At 52.3% G+C, this 16,279-nt stretch overlaps 1 protein-coding gene across 1 annotated transcript in view; it reads right to left on the reverse strand.

The window, feature by feature from the left end:
* Window positions 1-366: 366 nt before the first annotated feature.
* The window catches only part of CRISPLD2 (cysteine rich secretory protein LCCL domain containing 2), a 66,485-nt gene continuing 50,572 nt past the window's right edge, over window positions 367-16,279 (reverse strand). Inside the window, exons 14-15 of the mRNA XM_036273907.1 lie at window positions 11,570-11,703; window positions 367-2,684 (exon numbers count right to left, since the gene is read on the reverse strand). Coding sequence (XP_036129800.1) covers window positions 2,630-2,684; window positions 11,570-11,703 — 189 coding nt within the window. The 3' untranslated portion in view covers window positions 367-2,629. The remainder of the gene's footprint in view (window positions 2,685-11,569; window positions 11,704-16,279) is intronic.

A 16,279-nucleotide genomic window follows, 5' to 3' on the forward strand; every position in this document is an offset into this window, starting at 1 on the left:
GAGGGGACCAGCCAAGCCAGCGTCACCAGGAGCTCCTAGAAACACAGATGCCGAGGCCCCGCTGCACACCTGCTGGACCAGAATCCGCATTTCGACAAGCCCCTCCCCCATGCGATGTCGCACACTTTAAATGACATCTTTTCCTGCTCATCAGGCGGAGGTCTAATTACAGCAGAGTAATTAGCATCTTTGTGCCTGCCGGAGACATCCCTTCCCGGTAGGAGCCCAGGCAACAAAATAGGTAACCACCTGCAGGGAGCTTCCAACACTGTATTTCACCCGCTGTTCAGCTGCGTCCATAAAAGATACGCCACAGAAATGTTTTAGAAATCAAATCAGTTTTATTGAAACAACAGCAATGCGGTCCCTGTTCATGCAAAGCACAAAAAAAACCTTTTTTTTTTTGTTTTGTTTTAACAATAAAGGTTTGTACACAGGAAGTAGTAAAATACATAATTTTTCATAGAAAAAAAGCACACATGTAAGCTGCGGGCTGAGTGAGCCTACAGACAATATGAAGTTTCAGGACACGTGGGACAAAAATCTGGAGGAAACCGAAACTTCTCATTTTGGGGGGCAGGAGACTCAGAAACACCGTTGGCCTGATTCACCCTCTCTTTTGTGTTGAACACAAAATTAGAGGTGGTCCCTGACTCCAAGGGCTTATCATTCGTAGTCTTAGTTTTCGTTTTCAGAAGAAAAATGGTTCCAGTTTCAAAATGTTCACGAGGAGGAAAAAGACACAAGATCTGGCTCTGGGCGAGGAGTTTCTACGCCGTTGGTGCCAAGGGCCCACTTACTGAGGATCCGGGAGCAGGACTTTATAAACGGTGGGGTCTACTCGCTGTGGAGGTTTCAGATTCTGCCTCGGGCTTCCAAGGCAAACCCACTGAAATTCCCCTGGGCTGTCACAAATGCTAAGGGCCCAGACAGAGCATCCACGGCCACAAAGGGCAGTGACAAGCAGGACAGCAGCAGAGTGTGTAGTATCCAAAAGTTTCCAAGTACTCAGATTGTTCCAGACACAACATCTGACAGGCTGACCAAATTCTTTCACTCTGACATTTGGGGTTGAATAGTCAGAACCTATGAATTACTACAAGCCCACAATGCACGCAGCAAAAACACGGTCCCACTAATTTCAGCTCTGTCAGGAGAAGAGCTTATACAAATCCCCGAAAGGGGGGAGGGGAGTAGCTCTCTACCTTCAGCTTTTGCATTAATTAAGAATGCACTCCACAATGCACCCATTTTTTTTTTTGCCCTCCCCCCTTTCCCCCGGTGATTCTTTTTGCCTTTGAAATAGTTTGATGGGGAGTGAAATAAAATTTGAAACTGGAGTGCACAAAAGTGATCGACTGGCCAGCCTGGTGCTGGAGGGTGGAATTTTACCTTCTGCAAAGAAACGCTATTTACAAAAGGGTATTTTATTTCGCTGTGGGTTTTGGTCTGGGCTTCTGAAGAACTTTTATAAAGTGATGGAAGCCAGAGAGCACCGCTCTCCCTGGAGCCTCGGGAACATTTGGCAAGAGCCACTCCACAAAAACAGGAAGAGAAATCCTTCTAGAGTGTTACTCTCTCTTGTGGTTGTCACGCCGCAGGACGATTTCATAACCACGGGCTGTTCCTCTTCCCAGAGCTGCTAACCTCGGCGAAGAAGGCACTAAGGAATCCATTCCTCCCACTGCTCAAAAACAGGTCATCCGACAGAAGGGGAATCTGCACGTTTAATTGTCATTTTTTCAAAAAGCAGCAACCAAACAGCCCTTCTTTGGCTGTTCTTAGACATCTCAGCGAAACCAACAGAGACGAGGAGTTTTTTTAAACAGTGGGCTTCAAACAGAATCGCTTGCAAAGCAAAGACCCCGGGGTGAACTATGACACGACTGGGCTGGGCTGGCGTGTGAGCCACAATGAGTAAGGGGTAAAGACAGGATCCCGGTTCATTAGTCCTCAAGGAGACCAAACGTCACGGCAGTAAACAGACGGCCACGTGGACGAAGGGAAGGACACAGACAAGATAAATCTCTGGAGTTACTACCGAACTCTAAATAAACCAGCACCGCTGTGTGTAGAACCAGCCTGCTCAAGGCAGGACGCCAGCCCTCTGTTCTGGCCCATTTGTCTGACCAGCAAACATTAAACTCATTTTTCGCCCTTGGTAGAAACGGACTGTGTTTTTACATTTTTTTTTTTAAATAACTACCTTCTACCCCATTCCTGGAACCCCCCCGGGCGTGTGCTCAGTGTGTCTCGTCCTGCACCCCGAAAGCCTCACCCTGTGATCCCTGAGTCCGGTGCTCTCTCCGCGGGTTTGGCGTCCTCTCCCCCCATGAAAGAACACACGGGACGGACCATCTTGGGTGGCTGTCTGTGCAGAGGGGGCACCAGATGGAGACCGCCAGGCCGCGGCAGGGCGTCACCGGTGGTTCAGCCAGGCCCCGGAGGAAGCTGCTGCTCCACGGTGCAGAGAGGAGACACGGGCACGAAGGGCGTGACGTCGAACGCCACTCAAAGGGAGCTGCCTGCCACTCCGTATTCCCAGCCCACCCCCAAATTATAAAATAGAAATACAAAGCAAAACCCAGAAGCCCTCTGGAAGACCCCCCCTTCTCCGCAGCACTGAAGTTCACGGCCTGACAGCGAAGATCCGGAAGGCCTTCCCGTCTTGAGGGGTCCTCAGGCTGTGAAAGAAGGGAGAGGGCAGGTTACCTGCAGAAGGAGAGTTTCTACCGGGACTGGAGCCGGGAAGGGCGAGCCGGGTGCCCCTCGTGTCCTCGTGGTGGAAGAGCCATGGCCCCGGGACACTTCCCCACAGCTGCTGGAAACGGAGTCTGCCCCAGCCAGGGACAGCTGGCAAATTCCATTCTCTTTGCCTGGGTCTGAATCTAGGTCAGGGTTGTTAAGTTATTTTCTTTTAACTCTGGGATTTACTGGCCCCAGTCTGTCTGAATTGAATTCAGCCTCCAGGACTTCTGCCTGGTTTTTGCTAACACCTGTCAACCCAAATAGTGGCCATCTGGCTGACCGATTAAGAAGATGGCATTCTAGCAGCAATACATGTGCTGCTGTTATTAAAATGGGCATACCAGGTTATTAAAAGGGGCACACACTCCGATTTTATGCTGAGCACTGTGCATACGCCTTTTTACCTTCCTCCCCAGGTAGGTACCATTAAGTATCCCATTTTGCAGGTGAGGAGATCATGCAATTATCTCCACAATCCAGTTTTAAATCATTACAATCATCCCCACCCCCACCCCATCCCCGCCAAAAAAGATCCTGCCTGCCCACTTATAATCAGTTCCCCTCCTCCCAGGTCCTGACAACTTCGGTCTCTACGGGTTTGCCTGTTCTAGACATTCCGTGTAAACGGACCTCTACACTATGGCCTTTGGTGGCTGGCTTATTTCACCTAGCATAAAGATTTTGAGGTTCATCCATGTTGTAGCATGATCAGTACTTCATTCCGTTTTACTGCCAAATAATATTCTATTATTTGAATATACCACATTTTATTTATCCATTCTTCAGTTGATGGACATTTAGATTCTTTCCACGTTTGGCTATTAGAAATAAAGCTATGAACATTGGTGTACAAGTGTTTGTGTGGGCATTTATTTTCTGTTCTTTTGGGTGGATTGCTAGGTGCACAAGTGCTGGGGTGTATGTTAAATGGCCTATTCAATTTCTTTAAAAACTCCCAAGCAGCCCTGGCCGGTTTGGCTCAGCGGTTGGAGTATTGGCCTGCGGACCAGAGAGTTCCGGGTTCGGTTCCCGCTAGGGGCACATACCAAAAAAAAAAAAAAAAAAACCTCCCAAACTGTTTTCCACAGAGGCTGCGCCAGTCTACATTCCCACCAGCAATTCACGGGGGGCTCCCATGTCTTCATGGCCTCGCCAACATTTGTCATTTCCTGTCTTAAGCCATTGTTGGTGGCTTTCTGTACATCGACAGCTTTCTCGAGCTTTTTATTCAACTGCATAGTATTCTATTTTATGAAAGTATTATACTATAGTTAACTGAGTTCTTTTCAATAGATGTTTCACTATTTCTAATCTTTTTGTTTTGGCAAACAATGGAGAACAACTTTGACCGTGACTTCTCGCAAGTGTAGGAGTGTGCCTGTGGACCAGCTCCTAGAGGTGACACTGTTGGATCAAAAGGTGTGGGCATTCATCATTTGGGCAGCTCGCCAAATGCCCTCCATCCAGGCTGTGCCAGTTGACAGCCCCCCTCAACCATGCACGAGGCGGCCTCTGTAACCCGCAGGCTTGCCGGCACACAAACCACCAGCTTATGTTCTCACCGATCGAAACTAGGCAGTGGCATCCGACTATAGTTTTTGTTTTTTGGTACGTGCCCCTAGCAGGAACCGAACACAGGACTCTCTGGTCCGCAGGCCAACACTCCAACCGCTGAGCCAAACAGGCCAGGGCGTGGCTATGGTTTTAATTTGCATTTGGCTCATTATGAATGAGTTTGAGCGAAAGCCCAGCCACGATATAAGCGTGATTTCCTTAGCGTGTCCCCTCCACATTGGTTTTGAAACTGCTGGACCAGACAGACGGTCTTGCCCTCTCAGATGGCGCTATCAGCTCGGTAATCCTCGGGGAACAGCTGCTGGGAACGCCTACGTTCCCCCTCCCCCATGGCAGCCTCAGACTTCTGGCTACCCTGGGACTGAACTTCTGAATGTGGATCAGATAGGAGCCCTTGGCGAGACGGGGATGTGCAGAAAGGCCAAGAGCCCAGAAACAGCAGGATGCTGGCCCTGTGGCCTCGGGGCCAGCTGTCCCCACCGGGCCACGCGGAGGGAGGGAGGGAGTGGCCGTGCTGGGGCTGGGGTTACCCCGGCTGCCCTGCTGGTATCTGGAGAGCTCAGATTCCAGGGCCCTCGTCAGGCCTCTGGGCTATAAGATTTCCCCGGATTCTTTGCCCAAATTAATAGTCTGGGAGAACCACCCAGAGCCACATGGCACTTGGCGGGCAAAGCACTCCAGGGAAAATACAGGGTTTGGGTCTCCTCTGACTGCTACTGCAAATTCTACGGGTGGGGCAGCGGGCTCTCCCACCCCCAGGGTCCCAAACAACCCAGGGACACGGGGCCATTCAGGCTGTCATCCAGGTACCCCAGGGTACCTGGACATCTTGCCTAGACCCACGAAGCAACCCCACTGAACAGCTCGTCCACCTCAGAGGCAAGAGCAGACCCTCTGAACCGGGGGTCTATTAACGCACCAAATGCCGCACTGACGCTGCTGGAGGTGTCGATGTGACAGGGAGGGACGTCGGCCCATGCACTGCCTCAGGCAAAGAATCCCCCCCCCCCCGCTTTGGGTTGCTCAAAACACCTGTAGTGGGTCTATTGGTTCACGCCTCAAATATTTACCAAGTACTGTCCCTCTAGGTAAGTTGATGGTTGTGTAAGTTTGAGACGAGTATGATTTGAGAAACTATAAAACAACCCGTTTTTCTAACTCTCGCCCTCTGGTTGGTTTCTGCGTTGGTCTATAGCTCCCATACGTACATAAGGGGTGTGCCCACGGGCACAGCACTTCTGGGCAGTTTTCATAAAAGGCATTGAACAGTTTTAATAAAGGGCATTAAACAGTTTTCATCAAGGGTATTAAAAATCCCTCAATCAGGTCTGAACAAACTGCTGAGCTCAGCCATCTGTCTGTCATTCGACCAGTGTTTACTGAGCACCTACTAGGCACCGGGTACTGGGTGGGCGTGGGGGGCCCGGGGTTAACAGAACGAATGCCCTCATGGAGCTTACAGTCTGGAGGTGGGAGGTAAGCAGCTAAATACGTGTACACAGTACTTTCAGAGAGTGGTGGATCCGGGAGGAAAATAAAATCCAGGGCAACGGGATGGCATCAGATCCGGGCAGAGGAAGCCACCGTAGACTCGGTGGTAGAAGGCGGCTTCCTCGGGGAGGTGGCATTTGTGCGTAGGCCTGAACGACAAGGGGGACCCAGCCGCAGGAATATGCAGGAGCTGAGAGTGTCCGGGGTTGGATGCAGCATGAGCAAAGGCCCGAGGTGCGACTTTGGCACGTTCCGGGAACAGAGAGAAGGCCAATGAGGTGAAGTGCTACACTGAGGGGGAGAAGGCTCCAAGGCAGGGTGCAGACGTGGGCAGGGCTGGCAGCAGGCGTGACCTTGCATGGTAAGGGGAGGCAACTTTTTTTTTTTAATCCTCACCGGAGGATATTTTTCCACTTATCTTCACATAGAATGGGAGGGAGGGAGAGAGAGGGAGAGAGGAAGAGAGAGAGAAAATCAACATGAGAGACACATCCACGCCTCCAGCATGACCTTGACCAGGGCCGGGGACGAGCCACAACCGAGGTATGTGCCCTTGGTCGGAATTGAACCCGAGAGTCACTGCTCCACGGGCCGACGCTCTAACCGCTGAGCCAAACCGGCCAGGGCAAGGGAGGTGATTTTGTTCTCATTGCAGTGGGAAGCCACTGGGGGCAGGGTTTAAACAGGAGAGAGACAGACTGTGCATTATATAAAGAGATCAATTTGGTAGCCACGGCTCTTCTCCCAGAAGGATGTCACCTACGAAAGGGTTGGGCAAGTACGTGGGCTTGTGCAAAGACGTTATTTGCAGTGTTGTTTATTACAGCAAATAAAAGAAAAGAGGAAACAACACGGATGCCCATCGACTGGGTAAAGAAATAATGGTCTGTCCACACAAGGAAATCGTGTTTGGTCGCTGAAATGATGGTGTGGCCACATCGAACCTGACTTGGAAAGACGTTCACGACCTGTGGCTGGCTGAAAAAAACAATTAATAGAACAATACAGAGAGTATGATCCCTCTTTATAAAAAAATAAAATAGCCCTGGCCAGTTTGGCTCAGCGGTTGGAGCGTCAGCCTGCGGTCCGGAGAGACCGGGGTTCGGTTCCCGCTAAGGGCACGTGCTTCGGTTGCAGTTTGTCCCCGGCCCTGGTTGGTCGTGCGGGTGGCGGCCACTTGATGTGTCCCTTCACGTCGATGTTTCTCCCTTCCTCTCTCTCCCTCCCACTCTATCTGTACAAAAAATGGAAAAATATCCTCGGGTGAGGATTAAATAAATAAATAAATAAAATAAAAAATAAGGTGTTTGTGTGTAATGCGGAAGAATTTGGAAGGAAACGTACCAGAATGTATAGTGGTTTCTTCCGGGTGTTGGAGTTTCAGTGACAGTGATTTCTTAAAACTAGTTGCAGACTTTTTTGACGTTTCTCTAACCTTATTTTTAAAAGAAGGAAGGAGGGGGAAGGGAGAGAAAGAAAAAAGAAAGGAAGAGAGGCAGGGAGGAAGGGTGGGAGCAAGAGGGAGGGAAAACAACACAGAAATTCCCCGGCAGAACTTGGGAAGAAATGCACTGGCCTGGGAAGCTTCAGGGAAGTTCCCTTTGGCTGACTCAGTTCATGGGAACCTCTGATCTACGTGATGAACTGGGACAGGGTGCTCTGGGCAAGTGTCTGTAGCCTCAGGTGCTGTCCCAGCTCAGCCCTGGTTAATCATTCCAACTTCCTGATGGCCAGTCACCCTGCCCCTGGTGCTCACACTCACCTCTGCGCCAGCAGCCGCCTCACCCATCTGTTCCTTACAGTGACCTCACAGGATCTCTAAGGTTCTTGCTGAGGGGACCCAAGGCTCTGAGGGGTGACATGATATGCTCCAGATGGAATCCCTAGTCCAGGCGCAGCTCGGATGTGGACTCAGGAGGTGGGCTCTCTTTCTAACCATTATCCTAAACGGACGAGCTGTGGCCACACCATCCCTGAGGATGTCACTGGCTAACCCAGATTGCAGGGGGGGCTCCGATGCTGGGAGCCCCTCGGGAGGCGGGGCCCGCAGGTCCCCGAGGAGCTGCAAAGCTAGGGCTGCATCCTGGAGGCTCCCCCTGCCAGGGAGAAGTACCCAGGGAGAAACTGACTGCCACGTGGTACCACACAACACAGACTAAACAGAGAAGACAGCTGGCCGTTCCGGGAGCAGGGTGACCTGTCCCGGGGGGACCAAGGAGTTGTCCATGTCATTGTTGGTATATTTCCAAACCTCCTTGTGAAATCTGTCTTAAAAAATGGTCCTGGTCTAAGAAAAAACCCTGAACTGATATTGATCCAGACGACCAGCTTCTTCCTGAGAATATTTGCACAGAGCCCAGTTCCAACACCGGAAGCTCCCTGACACCCTTCCCCTCCTCTGCTACCCTCCACGGCCCGTGTGAGAGCAAGAGGGTGCCTGTCCCAATTCTGCACGGTCACCTTTCAAAACTTTCAGGACATCCTCTTCTAGAACAAGATCATTGCCTAAAGCAATACCTCTCTGAAGCAGAACCAACGTCCGGCTGTGCTGACAGTTCCGTTCCGGGAGTTTGGTTCGTGTGTTTGGTTGGCTGAAGGAGTCCCTACATTCAGAATGAAGTCTGCTGTTTGGGCTGCACACCGCCAGTGCCCCCACATCTCCCGGGAACTGACTGTGACCACTCTGGGGTCCCAGCAGACATTGGGGATGGAGCTACCCCCTGACCTCAGGTTGATTCCCACAGTCCCTATGGGAACAGGCTCTGGGGACATTTCTCAGCCCTGGGCTCTGTGCTGAGGTCCCATCTGCACAAGGGGAAGATGGGGGCAGGGGGTGGGTGGACGGCCGCACCAGAGATGTCCACACATCTGTAGCAGCCACGTCACCACAGAGGGGCCTCTGGACAGTAAGACAGGGTCCTGCTTGACGTGCTCAGCTCCCTGTACCTCCCTCTATAACAGTAACACCCAGTACCCACTACTGCAGTCACTTCTACACTTCTCCGTCCCCCAACTAGGTGATAAGGCCAGGAGGGCAGAGGTCAGGCCGGGTTCCCTGCTGGGCCCGGAGCCCGGGACATTGTAAGGGCTCAGCAAGTGCAAGGCGTCTGACGGGTGAGAGCATGACGGAGGGGCGGGTGCGAGGAAGAAAGAATGGATTCCCGTCAGGTGCCCCTTCTGTGTCCTGAAAGATAATCTACGTAGGCGCTTTCTGATGACCAAGCTCCCTGACCCTGTGTGAAATGAGCCGTAGCATCTTGAGGTTTGCCACGGATCTGAGAAGTTACATCACAGGAAGAAGAAACACGGATTTCATCGGACACTTACTATGGGCCACCAGTAAGTGCTTTGCACATACTGTCTCATTTCATCGTCACGGCAACCATTTGATGGAGGAGGAACCGAGGCTCGGGGAGACCGCCTACCCAAGGGTTCCAACGCCATCGGCCCTAGGTGCCCTCCTGGCCTAGCCTCTTCCCTCTGTCTGTGCCAGGTGGGCCCTGGCATCCCAGTGCCGTGGACCCCAGCACAGGTCCTGGCACACTATAGGTAGTAAATGAATGACTCTTAATGGCAAAATGTTAGGATCACGTACAGTGTTGACTGTGTGTGCCAGGGACACGGTGACCATCCATCACCCTTACAGTAGTGGCTGTCATCCTTCAGGGTGCGTCAAGCCCCCTGGGGGGAGCGTCACACACAGCCCGCTGAGCCCACTCCTGGAGTTCCGGGTTCAGCAGGTCTGAGGTGGGCCCAAGGCTCTGCTTTTCTAACAAGCTCCTGGTGGACTGAGATGCTGCAGCCTGGGGAGCCCACGTTGAGATCCCCCAAACTGTACCCCCACTCGGGGGAAGTGCTATCATTTTCCCCTTTATAGGTGAGGAAACCGAGGCACAGAAAGGTGGAGTAACACACCCAAGCGTCATCACAGACTCCAGCCTCAGGACGCGGGGGAAGAGCCCAGGAAGGAAGGGGAGCAGAGTCCGCACGATGGGGGCTGACGCCTTTCTGAACAGCACAGCGGGCTTCAGCCACGCTGGCCCGGGAACGGCTGCCTGGGACAGACTCCTAGGAACAGTGGCAATTTAGGTGGTCCCTGGGAAGACAGAAAGAATGACGGGCCTTCCTGGGGTGGCCTGTCACAGTGGGAAAGAGCCAATTCCAGGACGCCCTCTCGGTCCCCTGTTTTCCCCAGACACCCACCTGTGGGGGCCGCACAATAAACCCTTGTCGCAGCCCTGGAGAGCTGCTGAGATGTCCCCAAGGACAGTACACGCAGAGAACAAAGGCCGACCTACCACAACCGTTGCCCTTAAAGAGCTCAATAGATGGGTGTCCTGGGATTTCTTTCCAGCCTGGCCAGGAAATTCCACCTCATCAGCTACTTCATTTCCCTCCCATTAAATCCATGGAATTTCCCTTCATTAAGCTTTTCCCGAACAAAGGTTGCAAACGTTGAGGGAGAAATTGCTCGAGCAGTTCGCTCTCGCAGTTCCGGGCCGAGGGCCGTGACCACGCAGCGGCCCCTGGGGAGAAATGCATGTGACGTGCGTCACTGGGTTCTGCAAGGGCTTCACATCCAGCACCAGCCGGAAGCTCAGAATGCTCCCGGGGGACGGGACGGTGGGGCCAGGCACCACGTTCCCCGGAGCTTCAAGGGGCCTTCGTGCCTTTTGTAGTCTTGATTTTAGATGCCTTTTCTAAAGAGGGCCCCTCCGATGTAGTCTTCAGCATTTCCCTCTGTTATGAGCTGAAATGTACCCCCACCCCAGTTCACCTAGTGCCGTCCCAGGCCCCAGGACCCTCAGAATGCGACTGTGCTTAGACGTAGGGCTTCTAAAGACGCAAATGAAAATGATGTCATGGGGAGGGGGGGGCTGACCCAATATGACTGGTGTCCTTATAAAAGGAGCTGGGCATCATCTCAGTCCATCCCCCCGACTCCCCTATGAGGTAGAGACTACTGTTATCCCCATATCACAGGTGAGAAAACCGAGGCTCAAAGAAAGCAGGTGGCTTGCTCAAGGTCACGAAGCTGATAAGCAGAGCCTGACTGCGCTCTCGTTCATGTGACGACATGTAACCACATTATCATGATACATAACCACTTTGTAACTAGAATCGGATCCCACTGTTTTGTGGGGGAAGGGAGAGGAGGCAGGCACCCACGCACACATAGGAAAGGGGGGACAGGCACCAAAAATCTAACAGGGACCCCTTCCCCCAATTGTCTGACAGGTGGCGGATGATTATTTTTCTACGGATTCATCTGATGTTTCTAAATGTTCTAAAAAAATCATGCATTGGTAAGAGAAAGACAACGTTATTTTTTGAAAAAAGAAAGGAAGCCCTGGCCGGTTTGGCTCAGCGGTCAGAGCGTCAGCCTGCCGGCCAGAGAGTCCCGGGTTCGGTTACTGCTAAGGGCACGTACCTCGGTTGCAGTATGTCCCCGGCTCCGGTTGGGGTCATGTGGGTGGCAACCACTCGATGTGTCTCTCTCGCATCGATGTTTCTCTCCCTCTCTCCCTCCTGCTCTATCTGAAGATAAATGCAAAAATGTCCTCGGGTGAGGATAAAAAGAAAAAAAAAAAAGAAAGGAAGAGGAGAGAACAGGCTCTACTAGGTGTTCTGGTAAGAATTAATGTAAGTCTGTCTGAGTTTCATTTTAAAGAGCACCATCTTGGGCCCTCCCGCCAGGCCCCCAAGGGCCACCCCGCTAGCCTTGGGTATCAAGAGTCGGCAGACGCAGCCCTACCTTTCAGACTGGACCCCGTTCCTGAGCGAGCCCACGTATGTCTTCTTCTTGTCGACAGGCATCACATCCACGTAGCCCCCGCTCTCGCTCCTGATCACCCCCGCGTGCACCGCGGTCCTGCAGATGCTCGACGTCTGAAAGCACAGGAAGAGCTGCGGTCAGTGCCGGAGGTCAGGCTCCTGGACGGAGCTCAGCCCCTCCTGGGGGCCAACTTCCTGCTGGGTGGCCAGGCTGGCGGGGCGTTGGCCACGTCAACCCCAAGGGAATGACCACTGCCACCTCGATCCCTCAGTGGTCTGTCCAGAGTGACCTGACGTCATTCATTCATTCATTCATTTGACAAATACTTTCTGAGCACCCACTGGGCACTGTGTTGGATGCAGGGGGCTTCCACAGGGAACAGAGTGAAGACCTTGCCTTCCCAGAGTGGAGGGAGACAAACAAGTATACGAATACAAAAACAAGTAACTCAGACTATGAAAAAATAAAACCAGATCATGAGATAAAATGGAGGGGACACTTTTAGAACAGTTAATCAGGGAAGACTGTTCTTGATGTGACATTTGTACTTAGTGACAAAAAGGAACCAGCCACAGCCATGGAAATATCTTTGGTGGCAGAGCATCCCAGGCAGAGGAAGCAGCCTGTGCAAAGGCCCTGGGGCCCTGTCCAAGGAACAGAAAGAGGGCTGGGTGGTTGAGTCAGGCAGAATGTGGCCAGAGAGGTGGGAAAGGTGAGCAAGGGTCAGTCACATGGGGCTGTGAGGACCACAGTGGGAGTCAGTATGTATTCTAGGTGCCAAGGGAGCCACTGGATTTCAAGCAGGGGGCAGGGTGTGCTGTTTCCTAAAGTCATCACGTAGTCCAATTCCTGGGTTATGAAATCCTCCAGTTAAACATTCATCAGGGCCTTAACTTACCCAATAGAAAAATTGGGTTTCTGAGAGTAATGAATCAACATTTCTCAACTTCATTCAGGGGTAGGGTGCCCGGTGTCTGCTAAAGATGCAGGATCCTGGGCCTTACCCTGACATACGGATTCAGAACCTCCCCCAGACAAGGGCCAGGTGATGCTGATGCACGCTCAAGGTTAAGAACCAGTAGGTAACACCCTCCTGCCTCTTCTATGACCCCTTGATCTGGCCTAAACCCCAAACAAGCCTGGCCGTGGGTCCCAACCATCACGGCAACTCCCAGCCACCCACAGCATCTTCACAGGATGATGGCACCCAGATCCCCGCCCCTGCCCAGCCCCACTGGACTCAGTTGCTCTGGGCTGAAACTCAAGATTCAGCATTTTGAACATTACGTGAACTTTTGAATAGTAGGAAATACCTGTTTGCAGAAAACAGTCACCTGGAGAATGGCCCCAGTGACATCTAATGATAGGCTTAACCAGGCTGACTGGGGCAGCTGCTCAGTCTAGCCCAGCAAGCTGCCAACTTAGAGATAAAAAGTCAGGCCCCATAGCTACAGAGCGGGAAGGCGGGCTCCATTCCTGCCTTCACTCCTGACCTACTGGCCTGTGGCCACCGCAGAGGCTTAGCCTGTGGACTGCGTGTGTCGAGGACGGACGGGGTAGATGGGGCCAGGTTAGTTGTGCTTTAAGCCTTTCTGGGAGGTGCATGGAGTGGGGCACGGAGGCCTCTGCCAATCATGTCCCGAGTGGGAAACTTAAATACCATCAAGGCATGGGTCACCCAGCAGGAGGGCGGGTCTGGGCTTCGTTACCTCTTCATGCCCCCTCTCTGCACAGTACCTGGGACCAGCAATCACCCCTGGGGCGACTAAGGTCCCAACCACTGGTTAACCAGCACCTCCTTCATGAAGGGAACTAGAGTGAAGAAGACAAATACTGTATGATTTAGTACCAAAAGGAGTCAACCTCATAGAAACAGATAGTACCAGGAGCTGGGGAGGGAAACGGGGTGTTGCTGTTCAGTGGGGACAGTTTCAGACGTGTCAGATGAAAATCTGGAGATCTATTACCCAACAATGTGAATATACTCAACACTACCAAACTATACACTTACACACGGTTAAGAGGGAAAATGTTATGTATAGTTGATCGCAATAAAGAAAGAGATAAATAGAGAGGAAGAGAAGGAGAGAGGGCAGGAAAGGAGAGGGAGAGGGTAGAAAGACAGACGGAGAGAGCATGCTATACCCAGGCCTAGAGGAGAATGCTTTCTAGAGGAATCAATCAGTGCAGCTCTAAGAGTGGTCGGCCGGCCTCTGTCCCTGGCACAGCTTCCAAGTTCCTTTGTCCCCTTGTCCTTGCCACTGTCCCTGGCCCATCTGTGTCTGGAAGTTGTACCCTGAACTGAGTGGAACAAGCAACCCATCTAGCAGGTTCCTAACGCCAGACGTGAGAAAATGGATTAAAGTAGGCTCTGAAAATTTGAAATCTCATTGAGCTTGTTACCACCGCTCAGAATGCACAGCCCATTCAAAACACTGCAACAGGCCTTCTCAGGGGACATGCCCTTCGGATCTGCCCTTCAGCTACTGCCTCGTCCTTCAAAACCAGGTCATCTTAAGACAGGCCAGTCAGCCGGGGCAAGCAGAATAGGGAAACTGAGACCAGATGGTTAAACAGCAGTGTGGCACCATCTAGAAAATCAAGATGCCACGTAGTTTGCAGCCATCTAGAAAATCCTATCTTCCCTAAAGCAGGGACACTTAAGAGTAAATGGCTTGTCCCTCTCCTTCCCAACCAGAGGGTGAAAAGCTTAAATCACCTACTCAGGGAGACAGACAGCAGAAATCCAATGAGTGCCATTGGCCAACCATATCCAAGGACAGAGGTAGCAAAGAGAATAAACCTCATTGTGGTACATCAGCACACAGCTGATGAATATTCTATTGAAACCCTCCCTCTGACACCTCCCCTAAATGCCCAGCCTTTAAAATTTCTCAAAACAAAGGTCCCAGCATGTGCTCTCTCCCCGGCTTTAATAAACATCCTCTAAAATTCACTCCCCCTGCCACAACCCCAAGAAAGGACCCATAACATTCCCATTCTCAAAAGGGTTTGTGCCCTCAAAGGATGAAGCAGCAGCCCTGGCCGGTTTGGCTCAGCGGTTAGCGCGTCGGCCCGCGGACCGGGGAGTCCGGGTTCAGTTCCCGCTAAGGGCACGTGCCTCGGTTGCAGTTCGTCCCCAGCCGAATTGGTTGTGCAGGTGGCAACCAATCGATGTGTCTCTCTCACGATGTTTCTCTCTCTTTCTTCCTCCCTCTCCCCCTCCCGCTCTGTCTGAAGATAAATGCAAAAATATCCTCAGGTGAGGATAAAACAAATAAATAAATACAAGCTGAAACAGTACAGCCATCTCAAAGAGAAGCAGGGCGACGACGCCGGGACCCCTGGTTCACTGTCCGCGGGGGGAGCTGTGTCCGTGAGCACAGCACCCTGGTGTTCTCCCCGGCGGGTGGAACTAACTGGCTTCTTCCCTCTCCCTGCCCTGTCGCTCACTCTGCTGACCAGGTCACGCAACCTCATGCCCACAGCCAGATCGTTCTCACGCGATAGGCCCCGCGTGGGTCGGTTATCAGTACACACACCGTCCCCCCCGGCACCAGGCAGGCGTCCCCCCCCCCCACCTTCTCCCACAGCTCTCCTGTCGCCAAGCTTCTGTAAAGGTACAGTTGTCCATTTTCCCCTCTCAGGGCCCCACGTAATATAATGTCTGAATATTTACTGACAGCTGTTGTCATTAGAGATCCGGTCCGGTGCGCTGGAACCAGTGCTGCCTCCAGCTGCCTGTGTGGTCCTGGGTGACTGTGTTAAGCCCCAGGGTCTCTGCTTCCCACTCTGAAGTGGGGCAGCTAACATTTTTGAGCATTGCCAAGGCAAGCCCTGTTCTAAGTGTCTCCCGTGCATGGGCACAGTAATCTCCCGATAACCCTGCAAGGTAGGTGTTGTTATCATCTCCTCTTAACAGACGGGCAGACTGAGGTTCAGGGAAGTTAAGTGGCCCCAAATCACTCGGCTGGCAAACAGCAGAGCCCCGACTGCCACCCAGAGCCAGCCAGCTGTACACGACGCTACTTCGTAAAAAGGCCATCGTGAAGGTTAAGTAAGATCAACGGCTGCATGCAGGCTTGTACACAGCGAGTGCTCCAGAGGCGGTCGTTAACAAGACAAATACCACCACCCTCATCATCGCTGTCACTATCACCCTTATTGGACAATCTCGAGGGGCTGTCATCTCTAACCCGGTGGTCCTCTAAGTGCAGTCCCAGACCAGAAGCATGAGCATCACCGGGGAACTTGTTAGAAATGCAAATTCTCTGGCTCTACCCCAGACCCACTGAGTCAGAAATGCTGGGGGTGGGGCCCAGAAGTCTGTGTGAACAAGCCTTCCAGGGGATTCTGATGCATGCACAGGTATGGGGACTAATCCCCCCACCAAGGGAGACAGGGAGGACAGATAAGCAAACAGGTTGGGGTGGGGAGGGGGGGCTTGCCCCCCAACCCCCAACTGGTAAATGTCACAGGTGGGGTTTGAACTCTCGCCGTCGAATCCAGACTGTGCTCTTGGGGCTACACCCTGATGCCTCTCCTGCCGGCAGCTCACCACAAAGCGAGGGCCTGCCAAGTATTTCACTCTGGGTGAGCAGGCAGGGACTGGAGCACTAGAGGCCCTTCGAAGATCTAGAGACAACTCTCCCAAAATAAATCTCTTAGCTAAACAGACATTTTCCAAAA

Source organism: Molossus molossus, unplaced genomic scaffold (genome assembly GCF_014108415.1).
Source record: "Molossus molossus isolate mMolMol1 unplaced genomic scaffold, mMolMol1.p scaffold_m16_p_21, whole genome shotgun sequence".
Taxonomy (NCBI): Eukaryota; Metazoa; Chordata; class Mammalia; order Chiroptera; family Molossidae; genus Molossus; species Molossus molossus.